This window comes from Eschscholzia californica, unplaced genomic scaffold (genome assembly GCF_041429995.1).
Source record: "Eschscholzia californica isolate CP2 unplaced genomic scaffold, dmEscCali1.0.p SCAF_4, whole genome shotgun sequence".
NCBI lineage: Eukaryota > Viridiplantae > Streptophyta > Magnoliopsida > Ranunculales > Papaveraceae > Eschscholzia > Eschscholzia californica.
This window is the reverse complement of record NW_028238461.1, coordinates 55,415,649-55,438,701: the sequence shown is the minus strand read 5'-3', so window position 1 is coordinate 55,438,701 and position 23,053 is coordinate 55,415,649. Positions and strand designations below refer to the sequence as shown.

At 35.0% G+C, this 23,053-nt stretch overlaps 2 protein-coding genes, 2 long non-coding RNA genes and 1 pseudogene across 13 annotated transcripts; 2 read left to right on the top strand and 3 right to left on the bottom strand.

The window, feature by feature from the left end:
- Window positions 1-6: 6 nt before the first annotated feature.
- On the bottom strand, window positions 7-1,656 carry LOC147546450 (UDP-glycosyltransferase 73C6 pseudogene; annotated as a pseudogene). Its single transcript, XR_015223248.1, has one exon. The product of XR_015223248.1 is annotated as a UDP-glycosyltransferase 73C6 pseudogene (transcript).
- LOC147546448 (UDP-glycosyltransferase 73C11-like) lies at window positions 7-11,374 on the bottom strand. Of its 8 annotated transcripts, XM_086633531.1 has the most exons (8): window positions 10,575-11,140; window positions 10,390-10,488; window positions 10,168-10,277; window positions 9,028-9,103; window positions 8,830-8,912; window positions 8,398-8,501; window positions 6,234-7,732; window positions 7-1,840 (listed from the first exon to the last, which is right to left on the bottom strand). In XM_086633531.1, exon 7 carries the CDS (start codon window positions 7,683-7,685, stop codon window positions 6,240-6,242), a length of 1,446 nt encoding a protein of 481 aa, XP_086489657.1. In that variant the 5' UTR covers window positions 7,686-7,732; window positions 8,398-8,501; window positions 8,830-8,912; window positions 9,028-9,103; window positions 10,168-10,277; window positions 10,390-10,488; window positions 10,575-11,140; the 3' UTR covers window positions 7-1,840; window positions 6,234-6,239. The 8 variants fall into 8 exon arrangements, 7 of the variants coding, with proteins under 7 accessions (XP_086489657.1, XP_086489656.1, XP_086489652.1 ...); XM_086633530.1 differs by lacking the exon at window positions 9,028-9,103 and having other exon boundaries at window positions 10,390-10,434; window positions 10,575-11,374; XM_086633526.1 differs by lacking the exon at window positions 9,028-9,103 and having other exon boundaries at window positions 6,234-8,194; window positions 8,398-8,912; window positions 10,390-10,434; window positions 10,575-11,374.
- On the top strand, window positions 2,167-6,078 carry LOC147546449 (uncharacterized). Of its 2 annotated transcripts, none has more exons than XR_015223251.1 (4): window positions 2,167-2,305; window positions 4,389-4,659; window positions 4,927-5,168; window positions 5,795-6,078. It is a non-coding gene; the product is annotated as an uncharacterized LOC147546449 (long non-coding RNA). The 2 variants fall into 2 exon arrangements; XR_015223252.1 differs by lacking the exon at window positions 2,167-2,305 and adding an exon at window positions 4,074-4,167.
- LOC147546447 (putative histone H2B.1) lies at window positions 11,357-12,069 on the bottom strand. Its single transcript, XM_086633534.1, has one exon. It carries the CDS (start codon window positions 11,986-11,988, stop codon window positions 11,545-11,547), a length of 444 nt encoding a protein of 147 aa, XP_086489660.1. The 5' UTR covers window positions 11,989-12,069; the 3' UTR covers window positions 11,357-11,544.
- A 3,711-nt stretch (window positions 12,070-15,780) lies between these two features.
- Window positions 15,781-22,157, top strand: LOC147546446 (uncharacterized). The gene is made up of 3 exons (XR_015239793.1): window positions 15,781-15,858; window positions 16,094-16,172; window positions 22,102-22,157. It is a non-coding gene; the product is annotated as an uncharacterized LOC147546446 (long non-coding RNA).
- The last annotated feature ends 896 nt before the right edge of the window (window positions 22,158-23,053 follow it).

Genomic DNA, 23,053 nt, shown 5'->3' with positions numbered 1-23,053 from the left:
ATATTGACACCAAAATGAATTTGATTATCTAAAATTTGATTGTCCTTTCCAACTAGGAAGCTTATTATCTAAAAAGACTGTCACAGAAAACAAACAATCTGAAATTTGACTCAAATCACTCCAGTTATTTGTTCCAGATCATAATCTGACGTGTAAAGAATCAGCAACTCGGTGATTTGGTTCTGTAATATATCTTGGATCAAGAACGTCATGTTCAAATGGGAAGATCCCCCTTCTTCCATGGCTTTCTTCGCCATTCCTGCACGTTCTTTCACTTTTCTTCGTCTCTCTTCACCTTCTTCTCCTTCATCCATAACTCTCTTCACAGCTTTCTCCACCTCTTGTTTCTTCCCCACATCATCAACTTCATGCTCTTTGATTCGAACTCCAATTCCCAAAACGTCGACAACGAACTTCTCATTAAAGAATTGCTCCGCAAACATTGGCCAAGTTATCAATGGAACGCCTTCACAAATCCCTTCCAATATAGAATTCCAACCACAATGGGTTATAAATCCTCCTATATTTTTGTGAGACAAGATTAGTACTTGTGGTGCCCAACCCTTTATTATTAGACTTCTATCTTTAGTCCTCTCTTCGAATTTCTCGTGACAACCATTTCTCTAACTCTGAATATCTTTCTCCGCCTCTAATCACCCACATAAACGGATACCCAGATGCTTCTAACCCCAACCCGAGTTCGATCATCTCTGAATTCGTCAACCGACATAAACTTCCAAAACAAACATAAACAACAGAGTTTGGGTTTTTCGAATCGAGCCACTTCAAACACTCATTCTCATCTACAGAAGCTTTGTCTCCTCTATCTACCTTGTCCACTCTCTCCTTGTTAGATAGTGAAACTGGGCCAATACACCATACCTTATTGCTTTTGACCTTAAGATAGGCATCATAATATTTAGGTTCCAAATCCTCAAAACTATTTACCAGTACACCATAAGACTTCATATCTGCCTCTTCAATTTGACGACGAAGATATTGCAGATCATCTGAACTTTTTTCCTCAGAAACCAAGCTAACTGCACTTGAAAACAACAATCCGGGAAGTTCTGCTTTTGTGATATAGATCTGATCAGGCAAATTTGGGACCAAAAAGGGTTCCAATTCGCTTGTGATGCTTTCATGGACTTTGGATTGGAGTATATTAAGGGTACACAAGAGAGAGAAACAACTAGTACCATGAAAAACAAGTCTTGGGATTTTGAGTTTATTAGCAGTTTCAGTTGTCCATGGAAAACACATATCAGAAATTATGCAGTCTGGCTTTGGTTTCATTTCTTCAAGTGCTTGTTCTAATGGTTCTTGTAACATTCTGATTGCAGTGAAGAATTTAATGAAGTCCTCACCTTTAGTGATAGAATCGGAATTTTCACATCCTTGAGGTAATCCTGCTTCTGAACATGGAAACCTTAATTGAAGAAGACGAATTGGAAGTCCAGAATCTACAGAACGATCGATGATTGTTTTGAACCTTAAGGAGTTGAGATGTGTAGTGATAATAGTGACGATAATACCTCGCTGAGCGAAGAGTTTAGCCATGTCTATAATGGGGATGGTGTGACCTTGAGCCATGAAAGGAAACAATACAAAGTGGATCATCTGATGATATTCGGAAGAAGAAGAAGAAGAAGCCATTGAAGCTTATGATGTAAGCAGGAGTTATGAACTTCTAACCCTAATTTTTGGATTAACTGCTGTTGTTTGCTATAATTGATGCAGGGACACACATCAGAGTGGTTAGTAAAGTAGGAGAAATGAGTGGAAGACACCACACACCAAGAGTCATACTTTTGCCTTTACCTCCCAATAAAATAAAAACCTACAAAAACAATAAATAAAATTACGAGACAAAGAAAATATTCACATAACTACAGGACAAGAATATTGTCGTGTAAAGTATATATATATGTTTTTTTACCGTGGCCTCAATCATCTATATAATAAAACAGGTGGATGGGTGCTGACTGGGACAAACCCGGGAGATAAATCCATCCGTCCTTTTATCCCATGATAAATCTCAGCCTTCCATTTATCTTGAGATTGAGAGAGAAAAAAAAAACACATCTCTTCCTTAAACGTCACACAACCCTTGGTTTATTATTAATGACGTGAATAAATGGAGGGTTTATGGGATAATCACGTTTTGCTCCGTCCCTTCAATGGCAAAACCCTAACGCAAGGGACACCTCTTCTCAGTCCTAATCATAACTGTTCTCTCACAAGACATATCTTCTCTCTCACTGAAATCATTTTAATTTTTTGGCTTCATCATTCAGAAATTCAGGTTTGCCATAGAAACTTAAAGAAATTTCCCCCTTTTATAGTTCTACTCATTCAATTTTCGCAGTTTGAAGGTTCTTGATAATTTTAGGGTTTCCTTTTGGAGTGTTAAGGGTTTTGATTTTGATTGCTGATCTTCAATTCTTCATATTTGGTCTCCATCATTAGCATCAGATTCAGAGGCTAATTGGAGGTTATCTTGGGAGCCAGGTGAGACTCATTAATCTAATCCTTTCTCAATGTCATCTCAAATATTGTTCTTTTATTTAATTTGATTTATTGTCAAAATAACCATTTTAATCAATATGTTCGTTGTGTTATTTGGGCAGTTCATATTTTCCTGTCTTTTGGTTCATAACATAAAAAAAAACCCTTTTTCCACGAATATACTGGATAAAAGTAGGGTATTTTTTTAACTTCTTTGTAACCTGATAATGTTGATTCTTTATCTTTAAAAACAATAATTGAAGAAAGGTAATTTTCTTCTTTCCTACCTTGAAGAACTTTCTTTTTCTCTCTACAACAATCCTACCTTGAAGAAGAAAAATAATTCTTCGATCTGTTTCAATTGATTCAGTATCCATAACGTTATTTCAACAAAAAAAAAAGTATCCATAACGATAAACCAACGGTGAAAAGCTCATCAAATGAGATTCTGGTCTTTCATTCTCCCCATTTTTCACTTGCTTTCATGTTATGAGGTGGTTCCTCACGGAGGTATCCGTGTCATCTCGGGGTTTACGATTGGGATTATCTGAAAATAATGGTGATGAGGATTTATATGAGAAACATAATGTACCATTCAATGAGAATCGGGACTTGCTGTGAAGAGAATAAAATTAATTGTAATAGTATTAGTCCAGATGCTTCATTGATACTTGATTTTTAAGAAATTTGATGTTTATTGATTGCTTTAGTCATACTTGAATTCCATTCAATTCATACACTAAAGTTTATTAATAGTTTTATTCAAAATTGATTTATTCAGAAACATATGAACCAAGCGAGTGCAGAAGCCAAAAATCTTATTTCATCCGTTTGCCGTCTGGTAAGTCTTATTCTCTTCCATTTTATGAGTTATCTGATGATGATTTGTATGGTTTGTTTTTTGTCAAAATTCCTGTTAATAAAAATTTTCTTTGTAACATGAAGATGTCTAAATCTAGATTAATGGCCAAGACTCTCCAATGCTGATGATCAAACATTGATTCCGATGTGTATGAGAAGGAAGCTTCTCACTAAGATTGACTCTTAGATACCAGCATAGTATTTTATTTAACAGTTTATTGAACAAATTCTTGGTTTCACTTGTAAAACAAGGGATAGCTTTAGAGAGCAGCGAAAGAAGATGTGGTGATATTTCCTGACTAGCAAGTGACGGATCATTCCAGACTCTAATCCAGTCTCTAATGGATGGAAATTGAATTATAATTTAGTTATATGAAGACCATAAATCTTTAATTGTGGAATCATTTTGACTTGAATTTAATTCTCTAACGTTTCGCTCATTATAAGTTGTTGCTGATATTAGTAGACCACTTGAAGATGGGTTACTACTTTGAATAGATTTACTTCCACATGAAGATTATTTACTCTGTAATTTGAATATATTTTCTTGTGAATCTCCTTCCTCCATTTTTCTTCATCAATATGTTTAATAATAGGTTGAGAACAACCAACTGGTAATTGGTTGATTTACTCTTTTCCCTTTCTCTGTTTTTCTAATTTGTTACGATTCTTCTTCTCTCACTCTTTTTCTTTTATGGTAACAGATTAAGACCATTCTTCTAGCTATTCTAATAGATTATCCCCTCCAATACTTTTCCTGTGATCGTTCGTCGCTTTGCATTAGTAGTTCTCTGACAGGTCTGATTCGCAATCATCTCTCTCTCATTATGTTAAATGGGTCTCTGATGATTAGGGTTTTTCTGCTCACTAATTAGTTTCATGATGTCGGCATTGAATCCTTAGCTAATGGAGTTATTCGATTATATTGGACTCTCTTATTTTGTACACCTCTTTCTCTGCGCAATTCTTTTTTGAGTTTGTTCTTTGATTTGAATCTGCATAAATTGATTCATTTTTAGGTTTTATCTTCCAACTCTCTTACTTGACGGGTCACGATAAATAGATATTTCTTATCTTGTGCAATATTACATGTGGCCGATCTCTGAAGTGCTTGTCATTATTAAGCTTACATATGAAAATATTTTTTTGACCATATTCTTGTCATTTTTAGCTTAAAAATGTCATCAAACCCGTTGTGTTGTTGAGATTAAAGTGTTGTCTGATACATCACTTAGGTATTTGCAACTTTTTGGATATCCACAAGTTCGCTATCATCACTTAAATTGTCAGGTAAATTATCTCATACATAATAATGTCTTTGGATTGTTTTGATCTCCATTAAAATGTTTGGTATATTGGTTTGAGCTTGCATTCAAAACTTAACTTTCACCACCACAAGAACTTCATTTGATCCTCGATTGCATATCTCAATTCTTAATAATGTTTTCCGTTTTATGTTGATATATAGGAGTAATGTGATCATTTTACTTTTTTCATTTGTGGTATGAAATTTGATTATATATTGTTGCTAAAACCAATCACCTTCCTCTACTGCAGTTTTTCTTTGTTGTTTCTACTGCAAAGTTAGTTTTTTTGGCACAAAATTGGAAAGAGCAGTTTCTTTTTGTGGATTGAAATCTCAAAATTTTGGTGTGAATTGAGCAACATTACTTGGGATTTGACTACCTTTGTCTTGTCTAGCGCCATCTGACTTTTCGAAATATGATTATGATCGAGGTGATAATCTTATTTGTGTGGAGCAAAACATGGAGCTTTAAATGTGAAGACTTTTGAAAATGGTACAACCACAACCTGATTGAGTGATCTACTCCTTAGGGTATTGTGCTTTTAATTGAATATAGGTGTTCCTGCTAGATGATTGGTTATAGTACAAAAATGACTGGTTTGGTGAAATGGTGAGGAGAATACAAAAGGTTAGTTATGTCTATTTGGTCTCCGGAGTTTTTAACTTTTGGTTTATGAACAAGACTCGGAGGATAGCATCAAGTGACAACAAGAGGTTCGTGAATGGACTACCTGGATTTGTAGCTATTGGGATTCTTATTAGGCATACAGCATACTCCATTTAGGGCTTACATAGCTATTGGGATTCTTATTAGGCATACAGCATACTCCATTTAGGGCTTACATTTTAGTTATCTCCACATTAAGCTTGATGTTGATTAATTTGTGAAAGTTGTTTGTTATAATAGAGGTATTCCATGATTTAGTTTGTCTAGCTGTTCATGCATGAGGTTTAAGTGTTCTTTTTATGACTTTGATTCTCTTTTAATTAAATACAGATAACTTAAATGCTATATTTTAATTTCAAAGATCCCCCTGTTCGCATGTGATTCATTTGTTTAGGATTTGCAGAAGTCACGATATTAACTACACAAAACTGAATGTAAGTATTTGGACTCAGAAGTGGACATGCGTCTCTCTTCCTTCGACTGTGGCAAAGAGGAGAATGGTGGTGAAGAGATAGAGACATGTGAGACGGAAAAAGAGATTGAAGAAAAGATGTTTGGTTACAGATTGTGATAACATTGGTGAAGTCGAAGAGAACTTCATCTTCTTTTCTTTGTATCAGGATTGTTCACTAACATTACCAACAAACTCAAATGCTATAGTTTCATGTAAATTTGAATTACACGATTTCAAATTTCAAATTTTTTTGTAGAAGGTAATAAGCAGTATTCATGTATATATATTTTCTTGAATTTGATTTTCTCCGTGCCGGAGGCACGGGTTATACCTAGTAGACTTTAAACGGCCTAAACCAGACGAGTCTGATATCACAAGTCAGACAGAAAAAAACATTTATAAATCCGACTTAAAATATTCTCACAGAAACATTTTACCTCAGCTTAACTAGATTGGATTAGTTTCTTGCTAGCTTGGTTCTTCATGATATCTTGGATCAAGAGTGTAATATTGAAGTGTGAAGATCCACCTTCTTCCGTGGCTTTCTTTGCCATTTCTGCAAGTTCTCTTACTTTTCTTCTCCTCTCTTTACTTTCATCACTTTCATCCATTATTCTTTTCACAGCTTTCTCCACATCTTCCTTCTTCCCCACCCCTTCAACTTTTTCGGCTTCTATCATATCTACAGGAACATCAACACCAACCGCAACTCCGATTCCCAGAACTTGTACTATCAGCTTCTCATTTATGAATTGCTCTGCAAACATAGGCCAAGTTATTTGTGGAACACCTACACTTATTCCTTCCAGTATTGAATTCCAACCACAATGTGTTAAGAATCCTCCAATCGATCTATGAGAAAGTATCAAGACTTGCGGTGCCCAGCCCTTGATCACTAAACCTCTCTCTTTAGTTCTCTCCTGGAATCCTTCTTCAGATAGCCATTTCTCCAACGCTGCATATTTTTCTCCTTTGATCACCCATATGAAAGGACTGCCTGACGCTTCTAGGCCTAATCCAACCTCAATTAACTGTGTAGTTGTTAATTGACATAAGCTCCCAAAACAAGCATAAACAACAGAACTTGGGTCTCTTGAATCAAGCCATTGCAAACATGAGTTTTCGTCGACTGAAGAATTTTTGCCCCTCTCGGTCTTGTCCAACTTCTCCTTGTTACATAGTGAAACTGGACCAATACACCAAACCTTATCGGATTTAACCTTTGAGTACGCTTCTACATATCTTGGCTCTAACTCGTGGAAACTATTAACCACCACACCATATGCTGTTAGTTCAGCTTCTTTTATTTGATCATGAATTTCTGAGTTGATTTCTTCTGATCTTTTACATACACTATTCGGTAGTTTTGCCTTTGTGAGCTCAATTAGATCAGGTAAGCACGGAACGATGAAAGAGTCTAACTCACTAGTGACACTCTCAAGAACCTCGGATTTAAGTATGTTGTGAGAGCACAAGAGAGAGAAGCAACAAGTACCATGAAACACGATTCTTGGTATTTCAAACTTCCTTGCCAATTTATCTGTCCACGGGAAAGCCATGTCCGAAACTATGCAGTTTGGCAGAGGTCGCAGTTCTGCAAATAAATGTTCCAATGGTTCTTGTAACATAAGAGTTGCTGCAAAGAAATTATTTTTGAAGCTTAGTGAAGGCATAGAATCAGTGTTTTCACATCCTTCGGGTAATCCTGCTTCAATACATGGAAACCGAAGTTGAAGCACTCGAATCTGTAACCCAGATTCAACTGCGCGATCTATGATCCTTTTGAACCTTAAGATGTTGAGAGGCGTGAGAATAATTGTGACAATGACACCACGTTCCGCGAGGAGCCTAGCCATGTCTATCATAGGGATCATGTGACCTTGAGCCATTAGAGGAAAGAGAACAAAATGAAGTTGCTCTCGATGATCTTGTAAACCTGCCATCAGAACAGAGTGAATTTTAACCTTTTGAACTTCAACAACTAAGATTTTGCTAAAAGATATGAAGGGTTGAAGAATGAATAGGGGACAATTTAAAGAAATAACTTTTTTAGTGACGTGAGCTCAAACGTAAGATATGAATGCCCGTTTCAATCCTATGAATAAATTTATTTGGCTTGGTTCCCTACATACAATATTTTATGATTCCTAATATAACTTATGCAAAAAATAATAATTTCCTACATGAGACTGCATATATCTGCACTAAAATCCAATTGACTGACAACGTTTCTAAAGAAAACAAAGGATCTGGCAGTCCCATCCCATGTGCAGTAAAAATGCTCCTATCAATATTTATATTACACAAAATGTAACAGAAAGAGGCTTGCAAAAGTTCTATAGGCACCACCAATTTTTCCTGCTTCACTTTCTTCGCTCCGACAGCGAGGAGAGAAAACCTACAATGGATATGAAAACACAGTCTTACCTCATTTATAGTTATAGGGGTGAAACTTTTGCTTCTCGCTGGTCTCTAGTCTTTTACAATAAATTCTTGAAAGTGTTAATTGTTTTCAGATACTAAAAGTTCTAGAGGGGATTAGGGATTAGGGAAGCTGTTGATACTAAAATGTGCTTATTATGAAGGCAGAGAAGGTTTCACCGGTGAAATTTCATATTTTCCCACTTCCAATAGGCTGCCTATAGATGTAAGCAGAAGCCCATGCTTGACAATCCTTCTGAAGTAACCATTCAAATCTGCAGCTACTGTAATAACAATTCGAAGTTTCATACACAAAAAGTAAAAACGAAAAATGAAGAAACAAACAAAGAGGTAAAAAGAAAGTGAACTCGATAGCCGGGCCATAAGAAAGGACCCAGCACAAAACATACGAACAGGTAAGCACATTTTAGACAACATCTCGGCAACTTAGCTCTAATACCAGATTAAGATGTACATGGCTCTTAAACTTTGAGCAGTACCCATGTCCCATAGAAGAACGTCAAATGCAGACGGTGGAAGATTCACTTACCAAAATGTCAAATGCAGATGGTGGAAGATTCTACAAATGCATAAAAACCAAGTGCAAGTTACCTCTGTTTGCGCATCTAAAGCAAGCTGCTGCGGCGATGAGTTATGTAGTTCGCTCGCTGAAGGTATTTGATTCACCATTAAAGCTGCATTTCTCGCACCAAGTATCAAAAGACCCGTAAAAAGACATTAGACAACTTAGATTAGGAAGTGGATTGGATCAAACAGAATAGCATTATCATACGTCAACTTCTAAAGAACCTTTTCTTCTGGGTAGCTTCAGAATTTTTCCAGAATATCATATTCTTTAGAAAATATTTTCGTCGCTTCGCCCTTGCTATCAAAATAAATAAATACTTTAGCAAAAAACATGTTCAGTTGCAACTTTTGACATAGCAAGCAACAACCACATAGCAGCAAATTTTGCTACAAGCAGTGTATCATCTTAATGTTCTGGGTTTAACATTTTGAAGGGAAAATGGTTTATCAATAATATACCGGATTCTAGACTACTGAATCTTTAAAAACTTAATAAGCATTTCAATCCCACAAATGTTTGTGTTGTAAATGCTTCTTCTTATTCCGAAAAGGGACCTCGGTAGGCTGCAACATGTTCCTTTATGAGAATGTTTACAGCACGCCCACCTCTTGAACGTTTAGTGAGTTGCTTTTATGAACAAGCAAACTAATCCAAGTAAATTAGTATTTGGTCAACTTTACGTGATTATATATTTCTACAAAAATAGAAAACATATAACTCGTACAAATTTACTTCTTAATTTTCCGAATGGACTGACAAGTCACTACACACCCAATAAATAGTTGTCTAGTCCGGACAGCTTCCAACGACAGTTCTGTACCCAATTGAGTTCACTGAGACCTGAAAAGTCTGAAATGAGTTCCTCTGTACCAGTGATCATTCTGAAACGTTACTTCACCTACTATTCTAACATCCACTTAAATTTAAAACAAGCTTGTGTTCTAGAAACAGACTCCGGCAATGGTGAGAGCGAGCTGAGAATAATGAAGCATATAGTTTCCCCATACGAATTTAAGGAAGCAATCGAGTAATAAAGGATTAACAAATATAAAATGCGTCCAAAAATAGGTAAGAATATAGTTTCCCCATATAAAAGATGAAACATATAACAGTTAGAACAAAGTCATTTTCTTTTTAAGAGAACAATTTATATTAATATCCGACAAACAATTTAATTTCCAAGTAATAAGAATAACCGAGATAGGACTCCTCGGATTTTAAATGATGAAACATCCGTACAGAGGCTGCACCGACCGGTGAACCTTCCGACTAAATCAGACACATGCCCAACAAAAAGCATATGAAAGTAAGATACTGCACACTTAATAAACCTATCAAAGAAAGAGAGAGACAGGTAATACCTTGCTGGATAATAAAGCAAGATGGGCATCCTATATTGGCGCTCCTAAACTCTTACTAGCAAACCTGGGCAAGCTTCATCAGCGAAGAATTTGAACCTGTAAACATAACACTGACACATAGAGAGGTACTCCTGAATGCTGTGGTTTACTTTCGGGCAACGGATTATACATAAACTTTTTTAAGTACTTAACAACCAAGTGCTGATGAGTCGCTAGGCTCACCTCTCACCATTGAAGTTGTGTTTCTCCCACGAGTATCAACAGATCCTGAAAAGACAATACATGCTCCAATTTAGATGCAAACATCGATCAGATCGTATTCTTCAACAGAATAAAATAGCAAATGACATAATCAACGTCAACTTTTAAAAGAACAACCTTTTGTTAAGCTCTTAAAAGAAACTTACCGTCTTAAAACCTCGAAGAAAAGACTTTGCGTCTTCAACATCACTGACAAAATAAAAAGGAAAGGAAAGAAAGAAAAGAGACCTCCCCGAAAGCGTGACAGCTGCAAGTATTGACGAGCAAATTACGACAAACATGGCAGCAGTGCGCACCCCTTGACATAAGTAGTAGCACAGTTATCATCCTAACGTGAAGAGTTCAACATTGTGCACAGGAAATGGGTTTAAATATGCTAGATCCCAGACTATCCAATTTAAAAAAAAAAATTGGTTAAGCATTTGAATGACAAAAAATCGGTAAATGAAAGGCATTGATTAGAAAATTATGATAAATAATCAAGGCCAAGAGCATATGAATGAAGCGATCAAAGATACTCATTTGTTACTCTCATCTTAATTGATATACAATTTGTTGAAACGCCAACTTCCTAGAGCTTTAAAACAATAGGACACTTTGGGGGTCGATGAATTTGCAGACAGAGCAAGAGAACTGGGGACGGTGAGGGAAAAAAAAGTTTTTCTGACAAAATGGTAACATCTTGAAGAATTGTTGTTAAAACTAGGGCAAATAAATGATGATGGAGATCAGATCAGTAAATTAAACCCAAAAGAGATGCAGAAGTAAACACAAAATAATTTATGATGAACATCAGATCGGTAAAGTAAACTAGGGCAAATAAACAATTAGAATATTATAGCCATTAACCAAGGCAGACATTGAATTGCAATTGAGGGATTAATTTTAACCTAATAGAAACGCAGAAGTCAACACATAAAGAGATAAGTAACACAAAAGATGATTCATTTCACAACGGAATATAAGAGTTTCATAACAAAAAAGATAGAACCAATAAAAGATACTTCTTGTTTACATTCATAAAACCCTAACCCTAATATTAGCAATTAACCAAAACCTACATTCATAAAACCTATAAACCTTCACCAAGAAACAAACCCTAATTGACCAAATCACCTAAGAACTGGTAAACTTTGTAACGGCCTTAGTCCCTTCAGAAACAGCATGCTTGGCGAGTTCACCAGGAAGAACAAGACGAACAGCAGTCTGGATCTCCCGAGAAGTGATAGTTGGCTTCTTGTTGTATCTAGCCAACCTAGAAGATTCTTGAGCAAGTTTCTCAAAGATATCATTAATGAAACTGTTCATAATCCCCATAGCTTTGCTTGAAATACCAATATCAGGATGAACTTGTTTCAAAACTTTGAAGATGTAGATCTTGTAAGTTTCAACGCTCTTCTTGGACTTCTTTTTCTTCTTGTCGGTTGAAGCTCCGTCTTTGGAGGGTAGTTTCTTCTCGGCCTTAGGTTTCTTCTCTGCAACTGGGGCTTTCTCGGCCTTCTTCTCTTCTGTGGCTGCTGGTTTCTTCTCAGCGGGCTTCTTCTCGGCTTTGGGTGCCATTGATGAAAACTTGGAAGGAGAGAGAAAATAAAGGGGATTTCTAGAGAGATAAAAGAGAGAGAAAGTTGTTTTGAGTTTGATGGTTTTAGGGCAGTGGTGAAGGAATTTATTTATAGGTATAAGCGGTGGAACCTGATTGGTTAATGTAGTTTCACTCGGATCGGACGTTTTAGCCGTGGATCTGTATGAGAGAAGTAACGGTGGATATGAGTTTTGAAAATTTAGCGGGAATTCGACCGGGAAACTAAAACTATACAAAATTTAAACAAAATCTTGTCCCCGCCATTTTTTCGTTATTAGGACTTCGATTGGCCCTTTGACAAAAAAAAAAAGACTTCGATTGGCTTTCAACAGAGTGAAAAAAAAAAACATTTTCCAAAAATTTGCTACATCATGGAGGCCCACGGGTTTTTCTTTTGTTGGTGTTGAAAATAGAGGCGAGAATAAGTAATATCATCCCGCACGGCCGCACCTACATGATTATATAATTCAACTAATCGTGCATGTCTGTGAATCACTATTAGACGCGTTACTTTGAGTAGGAATCTTATGGGTCCGAAAGTAGTGATGCGTATTTCAAACTATAATAATTTGTCGCAAAAGAAAATAAATAATATAAAATGAAATATGTAAAAGAATATAAATAACAAAATCACTCGAAAATTCACGAAATTTGAGATATTTGACATTCACAAAGTATCTTATATAATTGCTCGTGAAGTTTGGACACAATAGTTCTTTCTGTTTATTTTTTTTCTTTTGTAGGAATTAGGATATACTAGTTCAATATGTAAAGTAAAAAACACACCAGGTGCCAAAATTCTTTCGCACTGCGTGCTTTTGCTAAAAACATATCATATATGTTTTGGTTTTGGTTTTGGTTGTATGTAGGGAACAATATTGATAACTATTAGGGGTCACGTCACTATGTCATGTATTTGATTTAGATACATGTCATCTTAAAATTTAAATCAAAGAAGGATATATTATCCACGTAGTTCTTGCAGGAATGTCTTATGACTGTGTGATATTTTTTCAATTTCTTATTTGTTTTCTACTTCTTACTTGACGTTCACTCGTTGGTGACGTGGTTAATCTTCTTCTATATTCTTATTGAGTACACTAATGGGTAAAAGTGGCCTAGACGATAAGCATCCAAAATTGCTTTCTGGAGCAAATCTAATATACAAAAACTATGCTCCCAGTTTGGGAACAAGAGAAATTTTAGGAGCTCCTAAATTTTTTAACTCCAATGTGGGCTCCCAAATGAAAAACTCCAAAATCAACCTTAAACATGTGACGTACGTGTTCGAAATTCTTATTCTCTTTTTGAGCTATAAATCATTATATTTAAATTAAATAATTCTCGAGAAATAAATTTTTAAAGGACGAAAAAATGAAAAGAAAAAGGTTAATTCACAACTTAAAAGAATGTCTAAACAAAAGATCTAAAAATAAAATGAGATGGGTCCCTTTGTTTAGGAGATTTACCCCGATTATAGTCGTTGGGATACTAAAAGAGTCAAACAACTATAATATTGGGTCTGGGAGCCCAGATGAATGGGGTCCCAGCCCCGCAGGAAGGTCAAACCTTATAGAATGGGTTTGCTCATAATTTGACAAAATTAAAATAAAGATAAAACAATGACATTAGAATGTATATCTTACATTAACACCTTACATGAAATGAGTTTCCTTTCATACATTATGTTTTTGTAATCGGTGATTCATAAAAATCGACAAATGTTGGTATGGAAAGAAGATCGGATTCATCAAAATTGACAAATCATCATCCGACTAGCCATTTTCAATTGTCACTGAGAGGGAGGAGGAAGTGGGGTAAGCTGGTGGTTTCTTAAGGTGATCCGTCCATTAATGAAGATTGATGTTTCGTCCATTGATGAAGAACGACGATTTGGTAGTTCTTCGTGAATAGTATGCCACCACGTTTCGTCTCTCAAGTCGAAATTAATGATTGCCATATGGTATTGTTGGAAGGAAAGATGCTCAAAAGTCTTTCAAAATATTAATCCCTCAATTGAAAGAGTTCTATATCAAGCCAAATGGATGATAGCACAAATGATAAAAAGGAAACCTATAGAGAGTTCAACTTTGAATTCACACCCTTTGGAATATCATTTATTCGATATATGTATAAAGTTTGATGCATCTTTTAAACGGACTACTGAAGATGCTGGAATTGCCTTTGTTGTATTTGATAATACAGGTAAAAGCATTGCCGGAGAATCAAAGGCCATCCGATGTCGATCAATAGATGAAGGAGAGTCGATGGCACTTTTGTGGGCAGTTCGACGGGCCATCGATAAAGGAAAACTAAGTGTGCTTTTTTGTGGAGACTCCAAGAATGTTATTAGCATGTTGAACCAAAATGATCGAAGAACATATCACTTACACTGGACAGCGGTTCATGTTTTGGTTAAAATTAGGAGTCTTACTACTTCTCTTGTTAATGTAAAGTTTATGTATGTTAATCGATCCGTTAATATAAAAGCGGACAAACTTTTTTTTTTTTTGTTGAAATAAAAGCGGACAAACTTGCTAAATGGTCGAGAACGCATAAAACGTCTAGATCATGGTTGTTTAAGCAAGACTCTTCCAGCTCCAACAATCTCATATGTAACTTAGGGGGGATAGTGGAGCGGGACTTTCACAGACTTTCATAGACAAAATGTCCCGTAGACATTTCAAGACATTTCAGATGACTTATTATAGACAACATGTGTTCATAGACATTTTCAAGACATTGAGAGTTTGTAGACAAAATGTCTTTATAGACATTTCAAGACATTTGATCCATAGACAAAATGTCCTAGGGACATTTTAAGATCTTGAGTCCATTGACAAAATGTGTAATGCATATTATATTTGTGCTAATCAAAAATATATTTTTCGACTTTTGTAGACATCTGTGAATATTTGTGGACATTGATGGACATTTGATAGACATTTATTATTTTAATATTATTATTATTGTTTAATCACATGAAATAATATGTTTATACTAACATTTCAAAAATATATTTTTCGACTTTCGTAGACATCTGTAAATATTGTGGACATTGATGGATATTTGATAGACATTTATTATTTTAATATTATTATTGTTGTTTGATCACATGATGGACTTCAAATGTCTCTTGTTTTTTGAAAGACATTCTGGCTTCCAAATTTGTCCCAAATCCTTCACAAATCCATTAAACTATGAAATCCACCAAAGTCTGGGACATATTTTGTCTACAATCGAATGCCTCAGACTTTCGTGGACTCTCAAATGTCTGGATTTGAATGCCTCAGACTTTCGTGGACTCTCAAATGTCTGGATTTGAATGCCTCAGACTTTCGCGGACTCTCAAATGTCCACGAAAGTCTTGCTCCACTACCCCCCTTAAGTAAAGTTTAATGATATTGCAGTTTCTTCAAAAAAAAAAAAAAAAAAAAAAAAAAAAAAAAAAAAAAAAAAAAAAAAAAAAAAAAAAAAAAAGAGGATCTCACGCGTCTAAAGCACGCGTTAGTTTTACGCGAACTTCTTGGGAGGGGATATGAAACAAGGAATGATCGGTGATACGTGATCAAGAAGTCACAATGATCGCGGGAAAAAAAGCAGGGAGGGAAACGAGAACGACGAGGGAAGAACGATGGAGCCCTAAATTACAATCTCTCAGGATACGCACTACTCCAGTTACGAGTTTCTCTGTCATTCTTAATTCTCGTTCGAATATTTACCGGTGTACGAAAGATCCTAAGAAGATAGAAGATTAGGGTTTCTGTTTTTCTTTCAACGGAGGAGTTACAATTCCAGGTTGATGATCTACGTCCTTAGTCCACTGATCCTTCTTCGTCGCGTTTGAAGTAAGTAACTCTTAGCTGTTCTCTCTCTCCGTCTCTCGTTCTCTGTACTCTATTGTTTTGGTCGTGAATGCTGGATTTATCGATAGGTTTTTTAAGGAGTTCTTTTTGTTTGGTGCTTCAATCGCAAACCCTAGGGTTTTTTAAGGGTTGCTAGCAACTACTTTTACTACTTCAATTCCTCTCTCCTTCTTTCTCCTCTCATTAACTCTTCTCTATCACTACTCTGTTTTTGCAGGATAGACTGGAAAAACATTGCCGGGATCACTCTATCTCTTATTATTGAATCCTACTTTTTACTGTGCCGCTTCACTCAAGTAAAATCCTACTACTTTTTACTGTTCTTCTTCCCTAATTTTTGAAATTGATGCTGTCATGTTGGTTATTTAGTTTGCTTGGTATCTTAGGGGCTCATTTATACTTGATTTTTGATATTTGTGTGTTGGTTCATAGTCATGGCCTCCATATTTGTGTTGTTTGAACATGCTCTTACAAGCAAAATGTTTGTATCTTAGTTTATGAGTGTGCCCTATTTTTGTACCAATTTTTGATTACAAAACTTATCTCTGGTCTCTTAATTAATAGTTTTTTTTTTATTATAACGTGTAAAATACATTTTCCGAATTTAACACGTTATTCACTGAAAACAATATTAAGAAGGGCCTACTTTTCAATTGTATTACAAGAGGCTGAATTTTGTACCATTTAGACTGGTATTTCTAGCTACTCAATAGATATTTAACTTATTGTGGGTTTGTGGTGTATAAAGCCACATTATCCATGATAGGTTGCGCGAGAAGTATTTATTGTGAAGCTATTGATGCTCGAACCATGTATTGTATCTTTACTTTCTTGTGTTTTAATCAACAAACACTGACTTTAAAAATGTATATACGAGGGCCCAAATTTTATCCACTGGGGATGGTAGCTCTAGCTACTCGGTAGATACTTAATTTATGGTGTACATTATCCATCATAGGTTGCGCGAGAAGTATTTATCTTGAAGCTATTGATTCTTTAACCATGGGCCATGTATTGTATTTGTATTTTCTAATTAATCGACACAAATTTTTAAAAAGTATTTTACGAGGACCAAAATTTTCTCCATTAGGACTGGTATCTCTAGCTAATCGGTAGATACTTAACTTATATTGGTTTTGTGGTGTATAAAGCCATAATATCAATGTTAGGCTGCGCGAGAAGTATTTGTTGTAAAGCTATTGATGCTTGAACCATGGGGTATGTGTTGTATATGATTTCTTGTTTTCTAATATATCTCAAATTTGTAAACAAAAACAGTTTTTCATTAGATTAAGTGTTCACTAATGGCAAATTTAAAAAGTACTTGCAGTAAACTAAAAAGTGTATGTATTTTCTTGTTTTCTAGTTAACTAAGGCCAACTTTCAAAAAGTATTTACGAGGGTCAAAATTTTCTCCATCAGGATTGGTATTTCTAGCTACACTATAGATGCTTAACTTATGGTGGTTTTGTGGTTTATATCGCCATATTATCCATGATAGGTTGCACGAGAAGTATTTATAGTGAAGCTTTGATGGTTAAATTATGGGGCAAATTTTATGCGCATTGTCTTCATTTCTTAATATTGAATATGGTTTCATTTTCGTCGAGAAGAGTAACGCTGCTGATGCTACTGTGCTGCTTCACTCAAGCAAAATCCTACTTTTTAGTGTTCTTCTTCCCGAACTTGTTGAAATTGATGCTGTCATGTTGGTTATTTAGTTTGCTTGGTGTGTTAGGAGGTTATTTAGGTCACATATATTTGATTTTTGATATTTGTGTGTTGCTTGATAGTCTTGACTGCCGTTTAATTGCTTGGTACCTCTTCTTTTTTGTGTTCAATGTGAATGTCTACTGTCTAGTCCGGTAGTCTGTTAAGACTATTGTAGGTGAAATCATTTCCAACTGCAACTATAGATCGATTTTGAAGTTATATATGGCCTCCATATTTGTGTTGTTTGAACATGCTCTTACAAGCAAAATGTTCATATCTTAGTTAATGAGTGTCCCTATTTTTGTACCAATTTTTTATTACAAAACTTATTTCTGGTTTCTTAATTAATAACTTTTTTATTATTATAACGTGTAAAATATATTTTCCGAATTTAAGACGTTATTCGCTGAAAACAATATTAACAAGTGGCTACTTTTCAATTGTATTATAAGAGGGCCCAATTACATGGTACGTGGTAGTTATGAGCTATTATGCATTTTAATTTGTTACCAACTGGTACTTGTGGTCTGATGTTATTTCTTGTTCCAGTCTTGGACGGAGTATTAAAGACTAAGTTTCTGTTTTTCTTGGATCTGTCTTTCAACTAGACTTACTATTTCAAGTTCTTTATCTATTTCTTACTTCACTGATCCTTTTTCCATCTCCTAAGTAATTTTTATGCAGAATTTCTTGATAGATTTTTTAAGGAGTTTTTCCTGTTTGATTCTTCAATCACGACTCTTCATTGACGCAATAGTACTACGGCTAACCATCATCCTATTGATGCTAGTATTTTGCAAATTCTTGAATTTTCTATGGTTCATATGGAACACTTTGTTTTTAACTGTGGAAACTGCTGCGTCCATGTCAATACATCTTGTGAGTGGACAAACTTGAGAGTTGTAAGCAACTACCTTTACTAATAACCCCCCCCCACCCCCTCTCTCTCTCTCTCTCTTTAATTCCTCTTTATCACTACTCTGTTTTTGCAGGATAAAACTGCAGACTGGAAAGACATTACGGGGGATGACTGCATCTCTTATTATTGACTATAATTTCATTTTCGACCAGAAGAACAATGCTGGTAATGCTAGTATGCTGCTTCACCCAAGTAAAATCCCACTTTTTACTGTTCTTCCCAAACTTTCTGAAATTGATGCTGTCATGTTGGTTAATTAGTATGCTTGGTATCTTAAGTCGGTTTATATAGTTTGCTTGGTAATTTAGGTGGTTATTTAGCTCATTTATTTTTGATATTTGATATTTATGTGTTGCTTCATATTCTTGACTGCAATAGGGATATGTTTAAATGCTTGATACCTCTTTTTCTTTGTGTTCACTTTGAATGCCCAGTCTTTTAAGACTATGTAGGTGAAATTAAGGCCAACTACAACTAATGATAGGAAGTTATATACAACTTCAATATTTGTGTTGTTTGCACATGCTCTTACAAGCAAAACGTGTATTTAGTTTATGAGCGTGCCTCACTTTTATACAATTTCTTAAAACAAAGCATATTTCTGGTTTCTGAATTATAACGTGAATAATATTTTTTCCGAATTTATAACGTTATTCACTGAAAACAATATTAACAAGCGCTTACTTTTCAAAAGTATTTTAAGAGGGTCAAAATTTTCTCCACTGGCACTACAACTTTGGTCTTGTTTTTTAATCGACTAAAACCCACTTTTAAAAAGTATTTATATGGGCCCAAATTTTATTAATTGGAAATGGTATTTCTAGCTACTCGATAGATACTTAATTTATGGTGGTTTTATGGTGTATAAAGCATATTATCCATCATAGATTGCGCGAGAAGTATTTATACTGAAGCTATTGATGCTTGAACCGTGGGGCATGTATTGTATTTATATTTTTTAATTAATCAACATCAACTTTCAAAAACTATTTTACGAGGAGCAAAATTCTCTCTATTGTATCTCTAGCTACTTGGTAGATAGTTAACTTATATTGGTCTTGTGGTGTATATATCCATATTATCCATGATAAGTTGCGCGAGAAGTATCTATAGTGAAGCTATTGATGCTTGAACCATGGGGTATGTGTTGTATGACATATCTCATACTTTTAGACAAAAACAGTTTTTCAATCGATTAAGTGTTTACTTTGCGCATATTTACTTCCCTGAGTTGTTATTGTTACTTATTATGTGATTTGTGCTTGAATTAAGGTTGTTGTGTTGGCACTTAATTGACACTCAGTGAAGTCATAGATGGTAGATGAAGTAAATGATTATACTTCAAATTTGTATTCGTTTGTACTTTGTAGACTGACTTGCGTACATAACACAAGTTTATGCTGACTTCAAGTTATGGTGCCTAGACTTGCTTGCGTACAGAACACAAGTTTTATTTGAGCCTTGAGTTGGTGTTGTTACTTATTATGTTATTCGTAGTTGAATTAAGGTTGTTGTATGACACTATGTCGACATTCTATGAAGTCATAGATGGTAGATGAAGTAGAGTGATTAGACTTAAATTTGTATTGGTGCGTAGATTGGATTTTCTACAAAACGCTAGTCTATGCCTACCGCAAGATTTATTAATTTGTTGTGTATTCCTAAATTACTTCATACTTGCCGTTTTGTTGTTTCTTTATATAAATAATGAAGCTATCGATGCTTGAACCGTGGGGCATTTTTGTATGTATTTTCTTGTTTTTTAATTAACCAACGACTTCAAAAAGTATTTTGCAAGGGCCCAAATTTTCCGTGTCGGAATGGTATTTCTAGCTACTCGATGGATACTTAATTTATGGTGGTTTTGTGGTGTATAAAACCATATTATCCATCATAGGTCGCGCGAGAAGTATTTGTAGTGAAGCTATTGACCATGGACATGCATTTGTATGCATTTTCTTGTTTTCTAATTAACCAAGACAAACTTTCAAAAAGTATTTACGAGGGTCAAAACTTTTTCTATCAGGATTGGTATCTCTAGCTACTCGATAGATGCTTGATTTATGGTGGTTTTGTGGCCTATAAAGCCATATTATCTATGATAGGTTGCGCGAGAAGTATTTATAGTGAAGCTATTGATGCTTGAACCATGGGCCTGTATTCTGTATAATATTTTCTTGTTTTCTTATTAACCAAGTTCAACTTTGAAAAAGTATTTACGAGGGCGAAAATTTTCTCCATTAGGATTGGTATTTCTAGATTACTTGATATATACTTAACTTATGGTGGTTTTGTGGAGTATAAAACCATATAATCGATTATAGGTTGCGCGAGAAGTATTTATAGTTAAGCTAGGATGCTTGATATATGGGCAAATTTTATGTGTATTTTATTCTTTTCTAATATATCTCTATTTTTTAAACAAAGGCAGTTTTTGAATGGAGGTTTAAAAGTACTTGCAATAAACTAAAAAGTTTTTACTTTGCACATATTTACTCCACGAGTTGGTATTGTTAGTTCTTATGTTATTTGTAGTTGAATCAAGGTTGTTGTATGGCACTCTGTTGGCGTTGACACTCAGTGAAGTCAGAGATGGTAGATGAAGTAGAGTGATTTTACTTCAAATCTGTTTTTTTTTTTGAAAATTTACTTCAAATCTCTATTGGCTCACCGACTGACTTATGTACCAAACACAAGTTTTTGCTGTCTGCAAAGTTTATGAATTTATATTGGTAAATAACTTACTACTTTTCATTTTATTTTATTTTATTTTGTAATAAATGATAGAATTTTAGAGATGTGATGTTCCCAGTTTCTGATTGTGGGGGTAATCAGAGTTGTTCTTTTATGCGTGTTATGGTTTTTAGTTAAGCTTTTGAAAAAGGATTCTCATAGCTAGAAAACTCTTGTTCCTCTCACGTAGGGAAGACATCCTGTACTTGCTTATCCTAACACGTATGTATACTAATATGTCAATGAGTTCATCCTTAGACTCTATAGTCCTTATGTAGAATTACAACTTACAAGTTACAACAACTCGAAAAGGGTAGTTGTGATTTGGTAGTGCATTTTGAGTTTTGACAGTAGATTGGTTAGACACAACCCTCCTATTGGACTATTGTTTGTTTTATAGGAAGTTTATAGCATTTACAATATAAATTTCTACAAATTTTGTTGTCAAAATATTTTACACAAGCAAAAGATTACATGTACACCCCAATCTACGTTTTATATGGATCAGGACTGTTGTTCATTTTATCGTGTTTGTATATAAAATGAGGATGGAGATGAACAAGGGGTGGGAATCACATTGTTTGCCTCAAACAATGCTATACAGTACACCTATGACCTATCTACATAATTTATTATACCTATATCTTAGTTGGAAAGTCTAATAAAAGTCAGTTTGACCCTTAAGACCTTTTCTGCTCACTTTAGGTAGGACCTCTGCAATGGAAGAAAACCCTTCACTTCAGTTAATCTCCATCGTTTACTTTCTACCCCCCTCTCTCGAAACATTGTAATGGATTATTTCAAATTTCAAGCATGATTCCCGTAATATCGCTTTATTTATATTTCATATTTACGTGCAGTTTGTGATGAATTCAACTAAAAGGGCATTTTATGCTAGATTAAAGAAATATACGGTTGTGCTAATGTAAACAGCTAAACAGGATGTTCCAGATACGTAATGGAACTATCAGAACATAGTAACTAATTTGTCCCTAGGCGATCGTTGGTCCCCTTGAGATAGATGCTGCTTTAATTGAAGAAAACTCTGAGGTATACGGTCACAAGAGGACAGAGGCTATGATGCATGCAAGTTCAACTACTTTCCATTTCTCAGTAAGGCTCCTTCAGACTTGCAGTGTTTTCCTACTTTTTCCTTTTTTTTTTGGTGCATTGGGTTCAATATTTCATCAGAAACTCTTCCTGAAAATCCTGGCCGCAAGAGCATTTACTTATAAACATGAAATGGGAATGAACATGATTATGGACTACAACTTCATTCGTCCAGACCTGAATGTTGGATCAGGACTAATAGGTGAGTTTATAAGTAGTTCTGAAGTCATGAGGTTAAATCTTTCATTGGGAAACAAATTGGATGAATTTTCAAAAATGAGGGAAGTGAACATATTTTTGCAACTGATATATGATTAGGGAGTTAACACATGTTGGTTTAGACTAATTGCTGAAAGCTGCACTGAAAGGTTGCCTGCTTTAGTACTTTACTTCATTACTGCTTTTTGATATCTGGCATGCAGAGGGTTCAAAAACGTTAAGCTAACTGCTTTAGTGAATAGTAGTAAGGTTAATATTTTCATCCTCTCAGTCACTGCATCCAGTTGTTACTCATTAGTGGTAATGTAGTATAAAGCAAGGAATGAAATGTCGGTTTCGATGGAAATTTCGGTCGGTCCAAAAGTGGACACGTTTCGTGGAAACGTTTCGCTCTGTGTGGAAATTTTACAAATTTCCGGAATGATAAAACAGTTTTAAAACAATTAAGTTCAGTACTAATCTACAATAAAACAATTAGTTTAG

Excerpts from the sequence above, each read along its gene's own strand:
- LOC147546448 (XM_086633526.1), bottom strand. The coding sequence starts at position 7,739 with ATGGCAGGTTTACAAGATCATCGAGAGCAACTTCATTTTGTTCTCTTT.
- LOC147546447 (XM_086633534.1), bottom strand. The coding sequence starts at position 11,988 with ATGGCACCCAAAGCCGAGAAGAAGCCCGCTGAGAAGAAACCAGCAGCC.